The sequence below is a fragment of the Archocentrus centrarchus genome, chromosome 1 (assembly GCF_007364275.1).
Source record: "Archocentrus centrarchus isolate MPI-CPG fArcCen1 chromosome 1, fArcCen1, whole genome shotgun sequence".
Classification (NCBI taxonomy): Eukaryota; Metazoa; Chordata; class Actinopteri; order Cichliformes; family Cichlidae; genus Archocentrus; species Archocentrus centrarchus.
Genome location: NC_044346.1, coordinates 27,335,535 through 27,357,228, shown reverse-complemented (window position 1 = coordinate 27,357,228; position 21,694 = coordinate 27,335,535). Strand labels below are relative to the sequence as shown.

General features: G+C 38.8%; 2 protein-coding genes across 2 annotated transcripts in view; one reads left to right on the top strand and one right to left on the bottom strand.

The window, feature by feature from the left end:
• Positions 1-7,235, top strand: part of helz (helicase with zinc finger) — a 59,357-nt gene extending 52,122 nt beyond the window's left edge. Inside the window, exons 30-33 of the mRNA XM_030729405.1 lie at positions 228-486; positions 831-1,482; positions 2,579-2,873; positions 3,018-7,235. Coding sequence (XP_030585265.1) covers positions 228-486; positions 831-1,482; positions 2,579-2,873; positions 3,018-3,364 — 1,553 coding nt within the window. The 3' untranslated portion in view covers positions 3,365-7,235. The remainder of the gene's footprint in view (positions 1-227; positions 487-830; positions 1,483-2,578; positions 2,874-3,017) is intronic.
• A 243-nt stretch (positions 7,236-7,478) lies between these two features.
• On the bottom strand, positions 7,479-20,996 carry cacng1a (calcium channel, voltage-dependent, gamma subunit 1a). The gene is made up of 4 exons (XM_030739157.1): positions 20,467-20,996; positions 13,738-13,812; positions 9,607-9,753; positions 7,479-9,436 (listed from the first exon to the last, which is right to left on the bottom strand). The coding sequence occupies exons 1-4, from the start codon at positions 20,702-20,704 to the stop codon at positions 9,204-9,206; spliced, it is 693 nt and encodes a 230-aa protein (XP_030595017.1). The 5' UTR covers positions 20,705-20,996; the 3' UTR covers positions 7,479-9,203.
• Positions 20,997-21,694: the final 698 nt, after the last annotated feature.

Here is a 21,694-nt window from a genome sequence, read left to right as displayed (position 1 = left end):
TTCCACTTTGCTGGCTAGAATTGAATTAACATCTTTCATATGTTTAAAAAGTAAATATTTCATTATTTGGTACATTTAATATATTGAGTCATTTACTGGTTATTTATTCATAGAGAATCTGCTTAAAGGTATTCTTAACCCTGCAGTGTACACTAACCCTCCAGCTCACAGAATTATGCAGACCACATCAGTGACTTCAAAAACTAATCACATCATTGCCCTTTCAGACCTCCAGGGATCCTTGGCTCTAGAGGCCCTTAGCCAACAGCAGCAGCAGGCAGCGAGGCTGGGCCAGTGGGGGGAGGCAGCAGGCCCTTTCCTCCAGGGCAGTGTTGCCTTTCCTCTGCCCCAACAGCTTGCCCACCTTGCTCAGTCTAACATGGCTCGCTTTCCGCATCAGCTTCTCCGGGCAGGTAACTGGGGCCTTAGTTCCAATCTGGATGATGATGCTGTTGCTTCTGCCTCAGCTGGGCCAACTTTCAACAGGTTAGACTAAGCACTAGTGTGTTTTATATAAATATGACTATACATTTTACATTGTCACTTGTAATAATCTGGTAACTTGATGTCAAAGAAATATTGCAGGTTAGATACTGAACTTTGACATAATGTGTACATTTTTACATAATTTAAGCATTAGTATAAATATAATATAATAATATAAATATGAAACACAGCTTGTTGAAATCTGTTTTGTAATGTGTGCTCTTTTGTGTCTCCCTTTTGGTATGGTGAATTATTTTATGGCCATTGCTAAATGTGTTTTTCTTTGATGTTGTTTTCAAATATAATACCAAGTTCACATAATAAAATACATTTTTAATTTCTAGGTACCCAGGCCTCTTGAGAGAGATAACGCCACAGGAACAGCCTGAGCCCAGGGAAGCCCCTGAGATGCAGCCCCCACCTCAGTCTCGCCTCCTCCAGTATCGCCAGTCCCAGCCCCAGCCCCAGCCCCGTGGCTCAGGTGACCATTCGTCCTCTTTAGCCACCATTTCCAATCAAGCTGGCCCTTTTCCGTCAGGACTCTACTCCCATGACACAGGTCGGGATTTACTTAACGAAAACCTGCTTAACAACCAAGCTTTGCAGCAGCACCCAGGGAATCCCCTGTACAATACTGGTAGCTTCCCACATCAGCCGCCAGCTCAGTCTGCCAGCCCTCCTCCCTCCCAGGTCAAATACCTTCTGCAAGAGGCCCAGTGGTCCCATGGTGGAGCTACATCAGTGAGCCCCCCTCAGCAGAACCACCTGATGGGGAACCAGGGCCATGGCCTTCCTTATGGACTGCCCATCATGGCTCACCCTAGCAGGCAGGAGCAGGTCCACCTGATGCAACTTCACCATCAGCACCAGCAGCAGCAGCAGCAGCAACAACAACAACAGCAACAACACCAACAAAATCAAGGTCCAGATCAGGAGCCCTATCATCCATTATCCCCCAGAACATCAGCAGCCACAGCACATCACAGTGTAGATGAGGTAAGGGTTATTTATTTATATGGTATTAAATAATATTTCAATAAGTTTGGCCATGAACCTGAAGTGGTAAACTAGCATCTCTATGCTAAAATAATTTGTCCAGAGGCGAGAAGCACAGGGGGCACAGCTAAAGTTACTTTAAAAATAATGGAGCAAAGATCCAGTTCAGTGACTCCAAATATGAGTGGTGATGCAGTGTGTGGCTACAGCTGCTTGTGTCAGGACACCTGTCAGTCAAATCAGTCATGCCCCAATATCTAGTATCCAGATAGCTGAGTTATTTAAAAAAAAAAAACCCTGTGCAGTTGTTATGAAGTCAGAAACTAATACATAGAGAACAAAAAAGTTTTGGGTGTCAGGTTCTAAATATTTTAACATGGGAGTATGTGGGGATTCATTCACTCTTGGAGTACGAGAAATGTGTGCTGTTGCTTGTTGTAAATATTACAAATAACACTGTTTGGGAAATGTTTTGGTGAGAGGATTATGTAGTGATATGCTAATTAGCCGTATGCTCATGTTGGTGGTAAGCCAGAATTTAGCTAAATCCAGCTATTAACTGAAACACTGTTAAACTTGCTGTTCACTGGCTTCTTAAAGTAGAGATTTCAAACAGCCCTGTATCAAAATATGCTAACAAAGCTGGATTAAATCATCCAAATCTAAATGAAGCTGAAAAAAATATTGAAGATGTGTTGCTAGAATGCTGACCTCCAAGAAGTAAACAGAATACATTTATTACTCCTTGCTTCCTATGTAAACCATTGCTTGCTTTATTTATTCTCGTGTTATTTTAATTGAATTAGAGTATAATCCTATAAATGAGTGTGCTTCTGCTCAGTGACTGGAATATTTCCAAAGCAAATAAGCACAGGCGATGCTCAGTGTAAAACAACTTTGACAAACACTTGCAAAAGAGTTTTGACCTTTTCCCTGACTAAATAAGCAATTTCTAGAAAAGGTTATTCTGACTTATCACAACACAGAGAGCACAAGTTCTCATTGTTGTGAGTCACTGGGAATTTTAATGACATATTGAATACTCTCTGTCATGATATATCTCCTTCTCACCTTGTTTGTGTACCTATCTGTACAGTATGAACCCAGAGGTCCAGGTCGGCCCCTCTATCAGCGCCGCATCTCCTCCAGCTACCCAGATGAATCATCTCCAGCCAACACCCACAATGCTCTGTCACAGCAATCCCAGCCTTGTACATCAGATACCCAGGACCACCCTCATGCTCACATACAGCATCATCAGCACCCACATGCCCCATACACTTATCCTTCACATGACCACCTCTGGCCCAGCAATGGAGGGGGTCCCGGTCCGTTTCAGAACATTCCATGTAACGGAGCCGGCACACTCGGTCAGCATCGGGACCTTCTAGGTAAATATTGCTTTTTCAGCCATGGTGTCTTCTTCACTTGAGTGTTTTATTTTGTTCTATGATAGTCGTTTATACTGTGTGCTAAATTTTGTGTCCGTGTCTCATTCACCTCTCATCTTCTTTGGCTACCTTCCTACATGACAGCTACCAAGACCCTTCGTCAGGTAGAGGAGCAGGCAAAGGCAGAAGCCACAGGAGCACAGCAGACACATCCACACTCCCTCAACTCGCTCCAGCATCAGTTTCCTCCTCTTATGCCCAACAATAAGCAGCAGCAGCAGCCTCAGCCACCCACAGAGTCCAACCAGGGGGCTCCAAATTTAGGCAAACAACCTACCATGTCCTACGCGAGCGCCCTTCGTGCTCCGCCTAAGCCCCGAGCTGTTCGACCTGAACAGGTCAAAAAGAACAGCGACCCTCTCTCCCTCCTACAAGAGCTGAGTATAGGAAGTTCAAATGGTAGCAATGGGTACTATTCCTATTTTAAATGAGTGTCACTTCTCCCACATAAGTGACAAGTACTAATAAAAAAATACAAAAAACAAAAAAAAACCTTTAAAAAAAAACCCAAAACAAATAAAGAAAATTAATTTAAAAAAAGGCAAAATCGTTTCTAAAAAATACACAAAAATAGTGCAAAGTGCATTTAAAATTGTTTCTATCAGTAGGTTGGTTTTCTGCATTTTGTTTCATTTTAACTTTTTATTTTTAACAGTCTTTTACCCCCATCCTATTTCACATATCTGTGAAGAAAATAAGTATATATAATGAATGCATTACTGGTATATATACATACTCAATATGTATATATGAATATATACTTATATTATCTACACTTGTATATGTACGTAATGCTTAAAAAAAATAAAAAAAAATAAAAAAAAAATGGTGAGAGTTGGTTGACCACTTAGCTACCCGCTTGTTTTTTTCCTTATTGAAATTGGTTTTGAGAAATAAGTATGTTGATGTTTTTATGAATTTTTTTTTTTTTTTTATTCCTCAGTTTTGAGTGGACATTACTTTTTGATTTTCATACTACTGTAGATGTAATGGACAAAAGCTAAGTGGTCAACTGACACAGAAACTACATGGAACAGTGTATAGAAGTAGATAAATTTTCCTCTAATATGTACATATAAAGAAAATAAAAGACTGAATTGTATGCCACAGACATGTCCTTAAATTCCTGTATCATGCTAGCATTTGCGTTATAAGTTGTTTTCTGTTTTCAGCTTCTGATCTTTAATTCTTAGACATCCTTACCTGGGAATCATCTTCAGTGAATTTAGTAGAAAATGTGATTATTTATGGGGGAAAAAAAATACAAATATTGATTGCATATTTTACCTTTTACCAGCGTCTCATCAGCTAAAATGCTGCGTGAACATGTCAGAACAGCAACAGCCATTTCATTCCTCCTCTGTTTGCTTTAAAGATCAGAGAACACCAGACATCACTTTCAGTGATAAGATTATCCTAAACTGTTTTACTTGTGGCTGACGCACAGTTACATGAAGTTTTTGTTGTTGTTGTTGGTTTTATTTTATTTTTATTCTTTGTTTAAGACAGTCATTATTATATTGTGAACTTGCTTTGCAGCTCATGTCCACCAGTATGTCAGCAGATTTTTGCCAGTGACATTGCTTCAGTGTAACTACTGGAGATGTGAAACGGACAGAGTTTTTATTGTTTTGTTGGAACAGGTCGCAGTACTCTGAAGGTTTGTGCAAGTGAAAGAGCGGTGAGTTCAGAGTAGTGTTGTAATAGGCGAGCTGAAACTGAGAAGGTGATCTATAATTGCAGTCAGATGTTTTTGAACACAATTATTGGTCTTAGGTATGTTGTAACTTAGGAGTAAACACCCTGAAATTTGAAAATGAATGTCGTAGGTGCGAAACCTTTTTTTTTTTTTTTTTTTTTATTTGGTGGGGCTTCTTTATTTACTTGGAAATCAATGAAATCCAAGTCACTGATGATAGGCCCATCTGTTACACATAACTTTATCTCAGAGATGTTTTGCAGTTTCTCAGCTTTTAGCCACTTAGTTTTAGGCCAGAATATTCAAAGGTTTTTCATTTGTTAGGAATAAATAACCATTTATGTCTTTGGATTTGTCTCATTTGAAAATGCTTCCACCACAAACATTGATCAGCAGTCAGCAGCTTTTCCCATGTCCTGGATATTTTCTCATTTCAGAATATGTCATTTCAACCTTTAAAACGACTGAAAAGAATAATGAAAAGTGACATAAAACTCAAGTATTCTGTTCAGAAACTTTTGACTGTTTTGCTTTTAGGCTGTGAATAAGAAGAATGAATTGGAAGTGTTACAGATGTTCCTCATGGTTCACAGAACCTTTTAAATCTGATTAGATATATTAATGTTAATACAGTAGATCTGTTTCATTCTCTTTTAATTTAGCTGAAATAGCTCTAATCATGCTTTGCATTTTGCTGCGGCAACATTTTTCTATACATCTAATGTCCTAATATAACACAAGCTGAATCGTGCCCATAAGTTACTTAAAATTAGTTGACACATAACAGCAACACACATACATGCACATGAATTTTACTTGAAATCCTGATGATTTGAGTCACGTGGAAGTGAAATCTAAAAAGACACTCATACACTGTAGCTGCTAATTTTTTATTTAATTTTTTTAAATTTCATGATAAAGGCAATAGTGGCAACAGTAGTCCAGTGCTTGGTCCTGTCGTTTAATTCATGAATTGTTAACACATCACTGCCCCGTCTGCAATTTGCTAAAACAATAAATCCCGCTGTTTCATGGCTTCCACGTGGCAGTGAATCTCATAAATTTCTCTAAAGGTCACTTCCTCAGAACCCTACAGCTTATAACTTTGTTTTGAGCAGTCAGCGGAGAGCTTCTTACAAGGTATGGTTTTTGTTTTCACATTTTGACATTCTAGTTCAACGGTCTAGATTTTTTGACTTTGCAGAGAACACATACTTGTAAATATGCATTTTCTAGGTATTTACAAACAAGAACTTTGGGAACACCTCAATTTTGTAGAAGCTGTTCAAAGAAGAGGTATGCCCTTTTTAATTATGCAAATTCACAAAAAATAATTCTAGAAATGGACGACAACAACCCAGTTGGTAGTTGCAACATATTGTAACTTTTTAGAGTTTTTCTTTTTTTTTTTTTTTTCTTTTTTTTTTAAAAAAAGATGGTGTCTGGCTTATTAGGCAGAGGAGACATTCTGTTGCAGCTGTTACAAGACAACTTCTTTCACTGTACAATGCATATTTTTAAGTACATTTTGCTGGATTTGTCTCTTTTTTTTTTTTTTTTTTTTTCTCACCACTTCCCAGCTGTACAACAATCAAAACAGATTAATTTTTAAATGTGAAGTCTTTTTCTTTTCATGCATGTTGAGATGATCTGGCTGGTTTTTATCCCTGTTTTTACCAGTTTGTATTGATTTATGGACGGAAAAACAAAAGGAAAAAAAAAAAAGCTTTTTGTTTAACCTACAGAGTCAGATTTTTGGTATATTATTTGATGTGTACAATAACTTGTGACATTATCAACAAATCTATTATACTATTTTACTAATGTGTGAATCAAATATGTAATGATCATGTTAGCGCTTTTTTTTTCCCTTCCCCCCCTTATAGTTAGTTGGCAAATGTGAAGCTGAGGTTGCTCCCTACTGTGTACTGACATTAAAAAAGCTTTGGTTTTGGTTGGCTAATCTCTGAAGCTGTGCAATATTAATATTTCACAACTTCTTTAGATACAGTTTTATTCTCGAAGCAGAAGAGATTGAGCCAAAGGCATTCTAAAGGAATTCATGATTTTTTGGTGGTTGATTTCCTTTTAATACTTCCTGTCAGGAGTCTTTCTTTTGAAAGTATCAACTTTTTAGTAAACAAAAGCTCTTTATTTGTGTAATTGAGTTGGATTTTAAATGCTTTCACCTCCCATCATTGCTCCATTTATTACAATCTGAGGTGTATATTTAATTGAGAAATGTTTTGGTATTTCCTTTTAAAGAAAACAAAGTGAAACCAACTTGTGTGTGGCACACTGAATGGGAGCAACCTTTTGCCCAGTTAGCAGAGAGCACTGTGTTCAGCCTTCTATAAACGCCATCTTTTCCCGTTATTTGTTGGCTCTCCTCTGTTCTTTCCTTGCTGCAGTGAATCAATGGCTCACCTGTTCTCCCTGCTTCCCAGTCCCATTGGTTCCTTACTTGTGGATACAAAACAATGGATAGATCTGTTTTGCTCTTCATTTCAGTTGGTGGTGGTTATGATTCAAGGATTTTGACTGTGTTTTAAAGGTTTATTTTCTTTTTTATTTGTTTCTCTATTAAAGTGTTTTTATTGAAATTATTTGAGTTCTGTTTCTTTATCTTCTGCATTGCTGCAAAGTTTTTCCACCTGCGTCCAGATGGACTTTTTCTGCATAAAAATAAAGTAGTCCAAGATAAAAGTTTTGCGAACATTTCAAGATAGAATTTTTATTACAAACCTGTAAAGCAGTATATAACTAACACACACTTAAAATCTACTGCATTCAAACTTTAATTGCATGCCATATTCAGTAAAAAAGAGGAGGTTCACATCAACAGCTGCCTCTACTTACAATCTTTAATATTTTTTTTAACTTCAGTTTTGAGTGACAAAAATTTAAAGTCAAGTCAAAGAAAATTCACTTTGAAAGTAAATAACTGGGTGTTCTCCCACCTCTGAGCAAAAATGATGCAAGGCTGACAGAACAATGACAGTGTGGTCTACAATGCACCGCACAAAATGGTCTAAACGTCCATTCAATCATGCACCTCAGCATGCACAGGATCGAAGCCATTTGACGGGGGAATTCAAGAAAAGTAAAATACGTCAGAGCCTTTCAGCATGTTGCATGATGTCAGCAGCTTTAATATTATAAAAACCTAACTTTTTTATAATAATCAAAAAAAGTCATTAGAGGATAGGATATTGGAGTGACTGGCTGAAAGCTCTATGCTGCTTGTTCTCACTTTGGAGTCTCTTGGTTGTGCTGCATGGTACAGACTGCATTGCCATAGAAGAGGTATATACTATATGGTATCTATAGCTTTGCTTTTCAGTTCCAACTGGACTAATATAATTTTCATTTCGTCTCATGATGTTAGACCCCAATATTTTTTCCCCACATACCATAACCTTATTTTATAAAGCTGTCACTGCTTAATGTGGACTATTACATGTTGAACTTATTGAATTTCATTATTTATTTTGCAGTTTTAATAAAGTTTTATTACAGCTCATCTGTCTGAAACTGCATGTAGGGTTACAGTTCAGTGACACATCGTGAACCTCGGGGGGGCTTTTTATGTCCTCTATGTTAACTGCATATACGGATGGAAATGCACATTTGCCATATGGGTCAAATGGGTCATGACGACACAGGAAAATGAACAAAGACATTTTTTGTATCAGTTTGGCATGGGAGTTGTCAAGGCCTTGTATGTGCACCTGCTAGAACTGAATCTTTTCCAGCATGACTGGTGCTGCAGACTGTGGGTGTTTAACATTCAGCTTGCCACACACACACATACACATACGTACTCTGAGCAAGTGGTTTGCTCAAGATCTTTCCTTTACCCATGAAGTTCTAGACTTATGCACCATTATTTATCTTTAAATGATGTTTTTAAATATACATCCTAGAGGTACACAGTTTAAGCTGTATAAAGCTAGAAAATGAGTTGTTTTAATTGACAATATAAGAGGGCTTCCTGGATTGATGCTATAAAAAATACAGAACACCACTAGCTATGTACAACATATCATACATTATGCAGTGCATAAAATCAACTGGCCTGCATGTCAGGCCATTGGTACTCATTTTCTTCTCAAAATACAATGTCATTTCAGCTAAGGAGCCACACATGGGAGCCAAGAAAGTCCATAGTAATATTACAATAACTTATCATCAGTAAAAATATGCCAGTAAAATATGAGCTGGAGGGGAAAGGCAACAGTAAAAATGCTTGCAAATACCATGTGAGCAGTGTGTGCTCTTAGTGACAATTAGAGCAGGTCTTAAGCCACAGGTCAGATTTAAACTGCGGACTACAACATGAAATTGTAGGTGTTGCAAAGAACTACTCTTTACACTGTGATTTGACATACAGGATAAGGAAAAATTAAACTCATACAAAAGGCCCTTTTTATAGTTCCTGCATGGAAGATACAGTAACATTGTTTGTTTTCATCCTACTCTCTGATGACAAGCTGTTCTTGTCTAATCTAACATTTGTATTCAAAATAAGACCGTCCTTCTTTTCCTGCATTTGTCCGTATGTCTTGCTGTCACTCAACTTGTTCCGGCTCAGCATCCATGCAAGTTTCCCATGGATTCCTGGGCATCTGGGGCATGGAGAGGATCAAGAGTGCAAAGCCACAGAGAAAGAGGAGGACAAAGCCAGTGCAGGCACAAGCAAAGGACCAGCCATAGTAGTATGCAATCCAAATTGTGTCCTCACTCTCAATCACGCGTTTTACTGACTGACGCATCACCTCCAGTGAGATGAACGAGCAGAGACCTAAGAAGGAGAGCGATGTTTAAGCATTAGTCACAGCTTATAGTAACACCTGTGGTAACTACATATTCCCATGCTAACTGAAGATAAAACACTTAGTGATCATAAGAGCAAAAGGAGTGTAAAACTGTAAAAGCTGCAGGGAAATTACATTTTGTAGTAACTGAACCCACCTGCAAATGCAAAAAACATGCCAGCTGGTTTAAGGAGGTAGTCTCTTTTTTTGCTTGTGCCAGTACATGAGCCCAGCAGACAAAGAGACCCAAGAATCATGAAGGCCAGACTGAAGATGGCGATGGCTGCAGCAGAGATGTTGTATTCTGGAAAGACAGAAAAAGTGGTTCCCGTGAAAATATTCAATCACGTTTAGTACAGGTTTGAGTGAATGCTGTAACTAAAAATAATACAGAGACATCTATATATTGTTTTTTAATTATAATGTACATTCAAAGAAGTTGGGACTGTGGAGTGGAAAAATTGTTTAATGATTAAAACAAACAAACAAAAAAAACACCTCTGCTCCTCTGTACAAGACTGTGAAAATAATTTAATAATTCCAAAGCTGCAAAAAAAAAAAAGGGAATATTTCATCATCCTTGATGCATAAAACAGAAAGCTGGAAGGACAACAGACAAGGTCAGAAACCAACACTGAATGGCTGTGGTCTTCAAGCTTTCAATCAGGAGCGTCAACTTTATTCAGACAGGAGTAAATAATCCGGGTGATCTGAACTATCTTCAGTAGCTGAAAAATACATGTGGTATTTGGTACTTTGGTGAGTTTATAGAGTATCAGAGCAGATTTAACTACACAGGCCACACTTGGCAGGACCATTTCAAGAATATTCATGCTTATACATGATTAGTTCGCAGTAAGAAAAATACATGAAATACCTGCAAACTTATCCTCCATTTTACTATGAATGCAACAGCCTTGAAATTAAATGGACTAAATGTACTCTGGTCTTTCATTCAGAGTCTAGAACAGCAGCTGCCTAGGTTGCTGAGCAGAGAGGTAGATAGGACCCAAGGCCTTTGATCTGTATCCTGTTCGCCTGTGAACCATGCCCAGGGGAGAGAAAGGCACCCCTTTGGGGGGAAAAAGAGCCTTCATCTTCTTCTGGCAGTGGAGGATGGGCTACACCACAAACACCTCTTTAACATAAAGCGTGCGCGCGTGTGTGTGTGTGTGTGCGTGCGTGCGTGCGTGCGTGCGTGTGTGTGTGTGTGGAGGTTGGTGGCTAACTCAAGTCTGCAAAAACATGGATTCTCACATTCCATGAGAAATAGAGACATCAAAAACCTTTCTGTATTTCATTCACACAGCACTTGCTTCACTGTGTTGCTCAAAGATTTTTTCAGTCTGCAGAAACATGAACTTAACATGACAAAACTCTCCACCACAGAAAAGGCCAGAGTTTTGAGAATATGTCCAAGGCAAAAATAAAGTTTAAATTCAAATTATTCCTACATATTGCAGTTATTTTTATGTGTTGATCGCTTTGACGAAAATCCCTTTCATGTGTACTGCAACAGTATTTATTTTTATTTTTGCTTCTAAGCATGTACTTTAAATATGTGTATATATTAATAAATATGTGAGATAAAATGTACCATATAGGATGGATATATAAATGCATGAATATAGATAAGAGAGCTCTGAGCAGCTGTGTCTGCCATCTATGTCTTTATGCAGTGATTCAGAGAAGTTTGGTTCATTCGGGCCTTGTGTACCCTGCTGAAGGAGACAGTTTAGAAAGAAACTGCAAATATTTGGTTCCTTTAACACAAAAATCCTTTTTACTCTCAACTTCTGAGATTTTCACTTATGTTTTTACTGGTGACCTCCAACCTCTGAAGTAGCTCGTTATAACAGTGTGCCTGTGTTGACAAAGTACACATAGTGTTTGCATTCAGTCTTGTGCGCCATCATGGTAAAACCAAATGGCTTAATCATGAGTGAACAAAACCACAGGAATCTTGGTCCATGAATGCTTGCTTCTCAGGCTTTAAGATGTGGGGTGTGTACTCTACAGAGCTCTTTTCACATTTACAGAAGTTTACATACACTCATCATGGGTGTATGTAAACATGCAATGAATGTCATTGTAATTTGGGGGTTTTGATGTTTTCTTTGAACTGGTCTTTTTCCATGGTGGAAAGATTGTACAGTATACATATTTAATGATTTAAAAAAAAAGAATTGGGTACACAAGGTTGAATATATTTTTATATATTTTCCTCAAATACGCTGCTCAAAGAAACTAAAGGAACACTTTGAAAGCACATCAGATCTCATTGGGGGGGGGGGGTCATGCTGGATATCTGTACTGATATGGACTGGGTAATACGTTAGGAACAAAAGGATGCCACATCATTTGATGTAAATGAAAATGATCAGCCTACAGAGGACTGAATTCAAAGACACTCTGAAAATCACAGTGAAAAAAATGACGAGGCAGGGTAGTCCATTTTGCAGAAATTTCATTGTAGATACTCAAAATGGTACTCAGTAGTTTGTATGCTTGTACGCATGCATGCCTGACAACACTGGGGCATGCTTCTAATGAGAGGATGGATGGTGTCCTGGGGGATCTCCTCCTAGTCTGAGGTGCAACCTGGCGGTGTTGGATGGACTGAAACAAATTGTTCCAGTGGTGTTCTGTTGGATTTAGGTCAAGTGAGCACTGGGGCCAGTAGGAGGTATCAATTCCTTCATCCCACAGGAATTGCCCACATACTTTTCCTACATGATAGTGGGCATTGTTGAGGTCTAGGAGGAACTCAGGACCCACTGCACCAGCGTAGGGTCTGACAGTAGGTCCTGGGATTCATCCTGATACCTAATGGCAGTCAGGGTGCCGTTGCCTATCCTGTAGAGGTCTGTGAGTCCCTCCATGGCTATTCCTCCCCAAACCATCACTGACCCACCGCCAAACTGGTCAGGCTGAACAATGTTACAGGCAGCATAATGTTCTCCACAGCCTCTCCAGACCCTTTGATATCTGTCACATGTGCTCAGGGTGAACCCACACTCATCTGTGAAAATCACAGGGCACCAGTGGTGGACCTGCCAATTCTGGTATTCTATGGCAAATGCCAGTCGGGCTCCATAGTGTCAGGCAGTGAGCACAGGGCCCACTACAGAACGTCGGGCCCTCAGGCCACCCTCACCATTAAGTCTGTTTGTGATTGCTTGGTTTGAAACATTCACACCAGTGGCCTGCTGGAGGTCATTTTGTAAGGCTCTGCAGTGGTCACCCTGTTCCTCCTTGCACAAAGAAACAGATACCAGTCCTGCTGATAGGTTAGGGACCTTCCACCTCCCTGTCCAGCTCTCTTGGAGTAACTGCCTGTCTGGAACCTTCTGGCAATGGCAGGTATTGATGTGCCATCCTGGAGGAGGTGGACTACCTGTGCAACCTCTGTAGTCTCCTGGTATCACCTCAGGCTAACAGTAGTGACACTGACCCTAGTCAAATGGAACTAGTGAAAAAGCAGTCAGAAAAGATGAGGAGGGGCAAAAAATGTCAGTGTCATTGTTGCCTCTCTAGTGTTGTTCATTTCACTGACACCAAAGCAGCTGAAACTGATTAACCACCCCCTCTGCTACTTAACTGACCAGATCAATATCCCATAGGTTCAACTGACTTGATACTATACTCTGATTTAAAAGTGTTACCTTCACTATTATTCTGACTGTTTGATTGGACCACTAATAGGCTCCACACAGGCTGCCAAACAACATTCATTGGCTGGCCTCAATAAAGCCATATTTGTAATAAGGTCAGTGAAAGGAGTTAGATGGGGAGAAAAGAGGCTGAAACAAACAAACATAGCTTAAAAAAGGCAACTGTACTGTATGTACAGTACACTGATGCAGACTTTTACATGCAGTATAGAGAAATAAAAAATAGAAACTGGCTAGTTGGAGAAAGAAAGAAAAAAGAAACAAGTTGTCTTTCAAATAGGATTTCTCCACATCCTGTGAGATGTTCTGACATTGATAGACGGTCAGTCTACCTGCTGTGACATTGCTGACTGAGCCGTGGTCAGACATGAAACGTAAATGAAAATTTGAACCCACACAGAGGATAGCGGCATCAAGTGAGATCATTTGGAAAACCGTGAAGCAACTGCTACAGTTCGGCTTGTTTGATGTTCTGCTTCACACAGAGGAATGAAACATTTTTACTAAATGAATTCAGAGATGAAAGTCATTTTTTATTCTAGTATTTTAAGACAGGGTAAGATGAAGCAACTGCCAAAGGGAGAGAAAACAACAACAAAAAAAACAACCCATACCTTTCTGTGTTGTATATTCAAATATCTCAGCATCCTGCCCTGGAGTGAAGTGCCTGAAGTAAGTGCAATTTTCTTCTGTGAAAAGAAAAAAACAGAACAAAATCATATTTACTTCAATTTTCTCTTCAAATCTGCATTGATTACTTGTAGTCCACTTTGTGCCAGCACATTAAGTTAAAAACACATTATTGAAATGCAGATATTGCAAAATAAATTTTTTTTTATGGCTAATATGTCAGCAATTGAATCCGCATGAATCAGGCTTACATCCACAAGTTTAAAATAGATTATTCTTTTGGTCCTGCTTTTGTGTCCATTATTGTGCTATAAAACCAAAACAGTGAGCTGAAAGAGAAATTAGAACATTCTGTAAAGCTGAGAAGAACTGCAGCATTCAATCATAACTTTCTGTGAGTCACCACAAACATTTCTGATTACACATTATGATTACACAGAATATATGTCTTTTGTCCTCTCCCCTCAGCCCCAACCGGTCGCAGCAGATGACTGCCCCTCCCTGAGCCTGCTTCTGCTGGAGGTTTCTTCCTGTTAAAAGGGAGTTTTTCCTTCCCACTGTCGCCAAGTGCTGCTCATAGGGGGTCGTTTTGATTGTTGGGTTTTCTCAGTAATGATGATATAGTCTTTACTTTACAATATAAAGTGCCTTGAGGCGGCTGTTGTGATTTGGTGCTATATAAATAAAATTGAATTGAAATTTTATTTCACAAATCAAAACTTTTAATTTAAAAGATGTTTGTTTTTTTTTAAGTTAGCTTTGTCGTATGAAATTCTATTACATTTTAATTTTAATACATTTTATTATAATCATTTATGATTAATTTTATTACATATACATATAATTTCTTCATATGTAAATACAAGCAAGGCAAAGGAGCCATCAAGAGGGTTGTGTAGCACAGATATGACTTTAATTAATAATTAGTTAATTCAGGTGGGCTAATTTGTAAGCAAATAAACCAAACAGTCATAAAGGTGTTTTTATCTTGTGTTTTTTTTTTCCACTGAATGGTTTGTTTGGTTTATTTTGGTAATATTTTGGTGATGGTTTCCTCAATGTCTCATTTAGGATTAATTTTTATTTGACAAGATGCATTTTTAGAGACACAGCTATTTTTTTTTGCTCAGTCTTGCCCCACATTTCTTTGCGCTGTTAGCTCTATTCACCTTTTGTCACACACCTTTTGAATATGGCACTTCTATCAAACACTTCACATGGTCTCAGCTAAAGCTTACATTTTTCTCCAAAATGTGTCTTACATCCTATGATAATATTACCTCTAAAGTGACTGCTCTGCAGAACTTTGTGCTTTGTGTGATTTGACTGTGGTTACAGACATCAAGTTCAATTTTTGTCATGCAGACAAGGTGTTAAACCTCAGGGATTTGCAGAAATAAAGCCAAGTGTTATGTATTATGTGATCACACAGTTGTTTGATAGAAGAGGTGGTCTTTGATGCTGCGCCAGGTATACATTAAAAAAAAAAAAAATGTTGTCCCTTTTAGAAACAGGTTTGGTTTACAGTCAAATCTTGATTAGATGTGAGTTCTCATACCATCGGGATGTATGGAACCAAGTTGATCAAAGAATGCAGGACAGCTCATGTTTAACATTACATGAGCTTTTGAAAGCAGAAGAATGGCCTGGCATTAAAAGGTTTGAATATTATTATATTTGCTGAAACAGTGAGAACATTTATGTGTGCAACACCAGACCACTATGTCACTGTATCAGTTCTCTCATGCAAAGTCAGGTGCATGTCAGTGATCTTGACGGTATGAGGGCTTAACACACTGGCACATTCCTAATCCCAGTTTCCACACAGTCTCATCATAGGAAGTGAAATGCTTTCATGTGGAAATATGAAGTACTGCAGGGTATGACTTTATGGTAAGAACTTGATAGCTCGTGCTGGGCTAGCATGGAAATTTTCCTATTTACCAGGAAACTGAGCTAAATGGGATGTCAGGTGCCCCTAAAAGGAAATAACAGAGTGATTTGGTATAATAGGCAGAAAAAAATATTTGTGAATCTTATTTTTCCAAGCCAAGTCAATGCTGCAATGTTTACAAAAACCTCCTTTCAAACTGTGAGCTTTTAAAGTCATGTGTCATACAGTATTGTGTGGGTCTACATAGAAAAAAACAAAACAACAAAGAAAAAAAGGTGTTTTTTATGAATGAGGACAGGGACTGGCCATCAAAGAAAGGAAGGAAAAAACAGAGGTTGTTACTAAGCAACAAGCGCTGCTGTTTTTCCACTGTAGAAGGCGCATATGAGGGTGTGATAGAGGCTTGTCAACTACTTGTATTTCTGAGTCAGACCTTGCATTCAAAACAGAGGCTGGCCTTGAAACTTCACCTTTTTTTCTTTTTTCCCCCCCCAAAGCTATTCATGCTTTAAAGACATGCTGATCAGTGTCAATCATCCACAAACAAACAAACAAAAAAACCCAAAAAACAATGGTCTCCGTGTGAGACAAAATTTCATGATTATGGAACCAATTGCTATTTATGAGACCTTGGAGTGGATGGCTTAAGCTTATTATCACTACCAAACAGCTTTATTCCCACATGTGACTGTGTGTGCTCCCTAATTACCTCCACCAAGGAGGTTATGTTTTTGGTAGTGTTTGTGTGTGTGCCTGTGTGTGTGTGTGTGTGTGTGTGCATGCGTGCCATTCTGTCTGTAATGGTCAAAAAGCAGTGACAATAGCTTGAAATGTTTTGAATGAATTCTGATAAAACTTTGTAGGGGTGTAGAGCGAGGTCAAGTTAACAGTTCTTTAAATTTGGCTTACATCCACCACGGTCAGCTTAATGATTTATTGGTTGAAATTTGACAAAAAGCCTTTTAACTTAGAAACTATGATTCTTACAAGCGTGTTGCCAACACATATATAGATAGTTCTGTATTAAGATTTAAAATATCTTGTCACATTTGACCTCTGACCTGTCCTTCAAGGACAATAGATTGATCTGAAGTTGAGTAAAACAATGTTTCTTACAGCCATTGTTTGTATTACAATATATAAGCATATAGGGAATGATATATGGGGATTCTAAACATCACGTTACCTCTGACCTCTTCTTCATTTCATTTCATTCGGTTATAAAATGTCTTTTATCTTAAAAACTATGCTTAAAATTCTACTTCCCTTGTTTATATTGGCAACATTTAGGAAATGATACTGGTATATGGGGATTCTAAATATCACATCCAAATATTATGTCACATTTGACCGCTGATCTCACGTTTACATTTCACATCTGCCTTTCTTTCAAGTTGACCCCAAAATGTGTTAGACCTTTAAAGACAGTGTTGTCAAGAGAAAGAGTCTGTGTTTGTGGAAGGACACTACCACTACCACAAACACAGACAAACACAAATGTTGGGCTACTTCTTGTTACTCCTTTTCCTGCCAGGCTATTTTGACAAGCTCTTTAAAGCCTCCCTTTTTCCAAACAGGACTAGCCGCCATCTTTTGAATGACAAGGTGAGGACGCAGGATTAGCAGCATCTCTGCACATTGTCATGTCAGAGCAGCATCTTGTATAGCATTGATTTGTGCTGTCAGTTCATTTTTGGCTACATTGGGCTGTCAAAGCCTTTCTCATTCTTTGCTTTATCAGCTATGACAAGTGGAGTGTTGTTGCAGGGTCAAGAAAAATGTACACGTCAACAAAATTTCCTTTCAGTAAAAGGCGATCAGTGGCTTCTTTCAAACTTTTATTAATGTTTTGCTGGTTTTTGTGTGCAAAATGTGCAAATTCTAAAGATGAAAGGTGCAATGTTTCCCTCCTCTGTAACGCTCTGTAAATCTGAGCAGTCAAACTATGCATAAAGCTTTGATCCCACTACAAACTCACAATACCATGTGGATGCATGTCTGTTTAGGTCTTAAAGGTATCTCTAGCACCCCTTCTCCATCTGCAATGCCCATCCCTTGGTTGGTATTAGTTGCATGACTATATCTGCAAAATACCATTGATTCCACTGAGCTATGAATCCCATGCTCGGACAGGGTGAAGTAATTTGAGTGGTGTGCTGCATGGAGATGTGAAGCTGCAGGAAGGTCTTGAGGGAACAGGTTGGTGGGACAGCAGGCCTTGGAGCTATGCCTGACTCTTTCAGGCGGCCCCGTCACTCAGAGGAACGTTGGGCTCGGTGTGAACACTTGACCCTCACCCAGCACAGCTGAGTATTTACGTGGCCTATATTTATAACTACACCACATGCTTGCTGAGCAGTTTGCCCAATAATATGTATATTTAAAATCTCATGTTCTTTTGGATCTGGAACACTTTTGGATAAATTCAAACTATTTCCACTTTTTGCCAATGAAACTGTGAATATATCATCACCAGTTGTTTTCAGTACCCTTGAAAATTAAACATAGGGTGAGTAACTTGGAGGAGCCTTGCAGGCTGACTGCTTGCTAGAATATCTGATGTTACACATTAACACTTTGGAGCAGTTCAGATAGTTAAATATATCTACATTTAGAAATAAAGCAAGAAAAAAAACAAGAAAATAGTCATTATTAGCTGGAACTTTCTTCTTTGAGCTGATACTATATATAATGAAAATATGTATTGTGCACACAAGTTCTTTTTTTCCCTGAGATTATATCACAATCTGTGCTTTATCAACAGCTGGCATAAATAATGAGTCAACCCATATTTTCCAGTTGAGTCTCTCCCACTGAACAACATCTCACACGCTGTTTAAGTCCTGCTTTGGATCAGAGGACCTCTCTGAGGACAAGTGGTCATGATAAACAATAATGTTCCTCTCCAAATACAGTAACTGGGCCTGGGGAAACCCCTGGAAACACATAGGACATCTGCGAGTTTTTATTTAGTTCTTAAATAAAAGGCTGCCAAGGTAGCCAACACATTTGCCAAGTGAAACAGATCTGTCTCATTTCAGTGATTTTAATATATTTCATCATCCAAAATAATCCAGATCACTGCTTTGACCATGTATGTATATAAAAGTCAAAATCTGCAGATGAAGCATCCATTATGAGAAACAGTTGTCTCTTGCTCTTGCTGACTAAAGAATTCCCGTGTGCCTGGGTGGGTCAAGCTTATTTCGAATATTCAGCACATGCCTGCAGCAACAAGCCACCCTCAGGCATTTCACCTGCTCCTGGGATGGCCCTGCAGTGCACACAGTGTCTGGGATTCCTAAAACTTGCAGGCTGCCATAATCAGGTTCTATTTGTGAGTAGTATAAATTTGGTGTGATGTCTGGTCATGCTTCCAAAAACTCACGTAGCTCAGGTTTAAATAACACTTAACACTCAAGTAATAGTTTTTCAGATAATGGTCAATATGTCCCCAGGTTTGCCTCTGACAATGGCATAACTCTCACCACAGCTCATTGTCACATGAGCCTTTGCTCGCCAGCAACAGCTCAACGCCTCTTTTTTAAATTTAATTACAGTCTGCACTTTATTCAGGCATCTGTAACAGCATTGGGCATCACATAATGTTTACTCGGAGACATTCACAGCAAAGTGAGCCCTTGGCATGACATGAAAATACATGACATATAAACTGCGGTGGACAAATTATTCTGACCATTCAGTTAAGTAAAAGTATTAATACCAGTGTAAAGTGACATGTTGAATGGGCTGGTGTAAACATATTCCATTGCAAAGGCAATCCAGAAGCAGAAAGTCTCCTTTTGAGTGTTAGTTTATATTAAATGTATTGTCTTTTCTATTTCTAATTGACGCAGCATTTTAAATTGTATTAGACTGAAAGGAAACTTTTATTTATCTGCTGTCGCGTGATCGTTCTTTTGCATGAACGTGTAGTGTTTGTCTTATTTGTCAGATTGCATGCTTTGTGAAGCAGAGAGGCTGTGATAATACTACACTGTGTGTAATGTATCTCAAAACTGTACTCGAGTAATGTGCTTGGTAAAAGGCTTTTCATCACTTTTCATGGAGGCTGACCTATTGACTTTCTCTGTATGTGAGGGAGCACCTGTGCAGTATCCATATCCATATGGGTATTATTATCAGCTGTCTGCAGGTTCTGTGGCAGCTGACTTTATAATAAGATTATCTGCCAGAAAAGAGAAGTCAACCATCAGGATCAGCTGTTTGTCTCCAGTTTGTTGAGACTCCAAAGCTCATGTACTTATGTTTCTCTGGCTGATGTCAAATATCTACTATTATCTCATGTTAAGACTCTCCAGCTATGGTTGGTAATAGTGGTTGGTCATTCTGGGTGTTGTTTATTCCAAGACCACCAAGTTAGTTTAAACATAGCCTGAACTCGGAGACTAATATTTATATTACATTACCAGCTACTTCTTTAAAACACATTTCGAGCATGTTTCTGAAGTCTAATCAAACAGGCCTGAGATGGTGTCAACACGTAATGTTTTCACGGCAAAAAAAAACAGCTGAATACATGAAAGACCACAAATATGAGATATACAACAGGATGTGTTTTGTGTTACAAAGCAAAGTAAAAGTCATATGACATGTCTAGTGATTCTGTATCATGATCTCTATTCTTAGTAGCTTCATACCTTATGAGCAAGAAACACCTCACTCACATGCAATATTTTTCCAAATAGGACCAAAGCTTTGAGAGAGATAGCATAGCCACAGAGACAGAAAGCTAAAAATGTCAAAGTTTTAAGTTCATGTTCCAATTGCAAGACGTTTTGCTCAGATTTCCTCTTACCTCCAGGCAGGCTGATGGGTCCGCAGCCGTGCTCTTCCACGTAGTTTTCTGCAGTGATGTAGATATGCTTCTTGCACAGCCTCCACAGGCCGAAGTGGGCCGCTTCGCAGGTCTCATTGAGTTTTTCCACCTTTGGGCTAAGCACTGCCCAGTGGTCCGTTACCACTGCTGTGAACATGCATGCCATGCCCACCAGCAGCACAAAGATGGCAATCTTAATCTTTGTACGCTTGTGCATGTTCCCAGGTGGTGATATTTCTGTTCAGTGAATATTCTTCCCCTGATAAAATAGGAAATCTTTATAAAATTGGATGTTCTGCAATGTAGACACACTGGTCTGTGTCCTGGGGGCTTCTTTCCTCAGTGACTGCAGCAAGAAAATCTCTTCTTCCTTTCTCTCTGCACCCAAGACTAGTATCTTCTCTCCTCCAGTCAAAAATCTGTGCTTCTGGTTTGAAAGGAAAGGGGCCAGACTGCTCTGTCCTACTTTCAAGTCTCCTTTCCCCTGCTCACTGTGAGGTGCTGCACAACTGAGGGGCTGCAAGTTTAGATAAACAGCTGTTGAGGTAGATCAGGGAAGTTGATGACCAAAGTGTCTGCTGCCATGGTGGGTAAGGGGTGTGTGTGTGGGGGGGTGCAGCATGTGCTGGTCAGTGTTTTTCTGGGGGGGTGTTGCTATATTTGCTATAAATGTGACTGGTGAGTCAAGCTGTCAGGCTGTCTTCTTATCTGGTTACAGTGCCAGTGGGCGGAGATGTGTAACGTGCCATAATAAGTGTACTAACATTTGTCTCGTCTTCATATTCACATGCAAACTATTAAAATAGATGTTTCAGTCTTGTAAAAATAGTTTCCCCTACTTCTAGATTTCATTCATTACAGTGTTTGTATCTTAACTGCCTCACCTTAACACTGCCTCAGTGTGGATTTGTCTCTATAAACTATTTACAAGGAGCAAGTGGAACTGTTTATAAACTTCAACTAACAAGAGAAGCATTTTCCCAATAAAACAATAACACTTTTAGTCATTCCTGTCAGGCTGCATAATTAATGCACGTTTTATGTACTTCAAGTTAAATTTACCATAATTTTGCCTTTATTTATTGAAAGCATTCAGGAGAACATTCAGGCCCTTTTTTTGCCCTTTTCTTTTAATACCTTGACATGTACGGCTTTTCAATTACAGTATTAGTAGCATAATATATATATTTGTCAATGCAATTTTTTT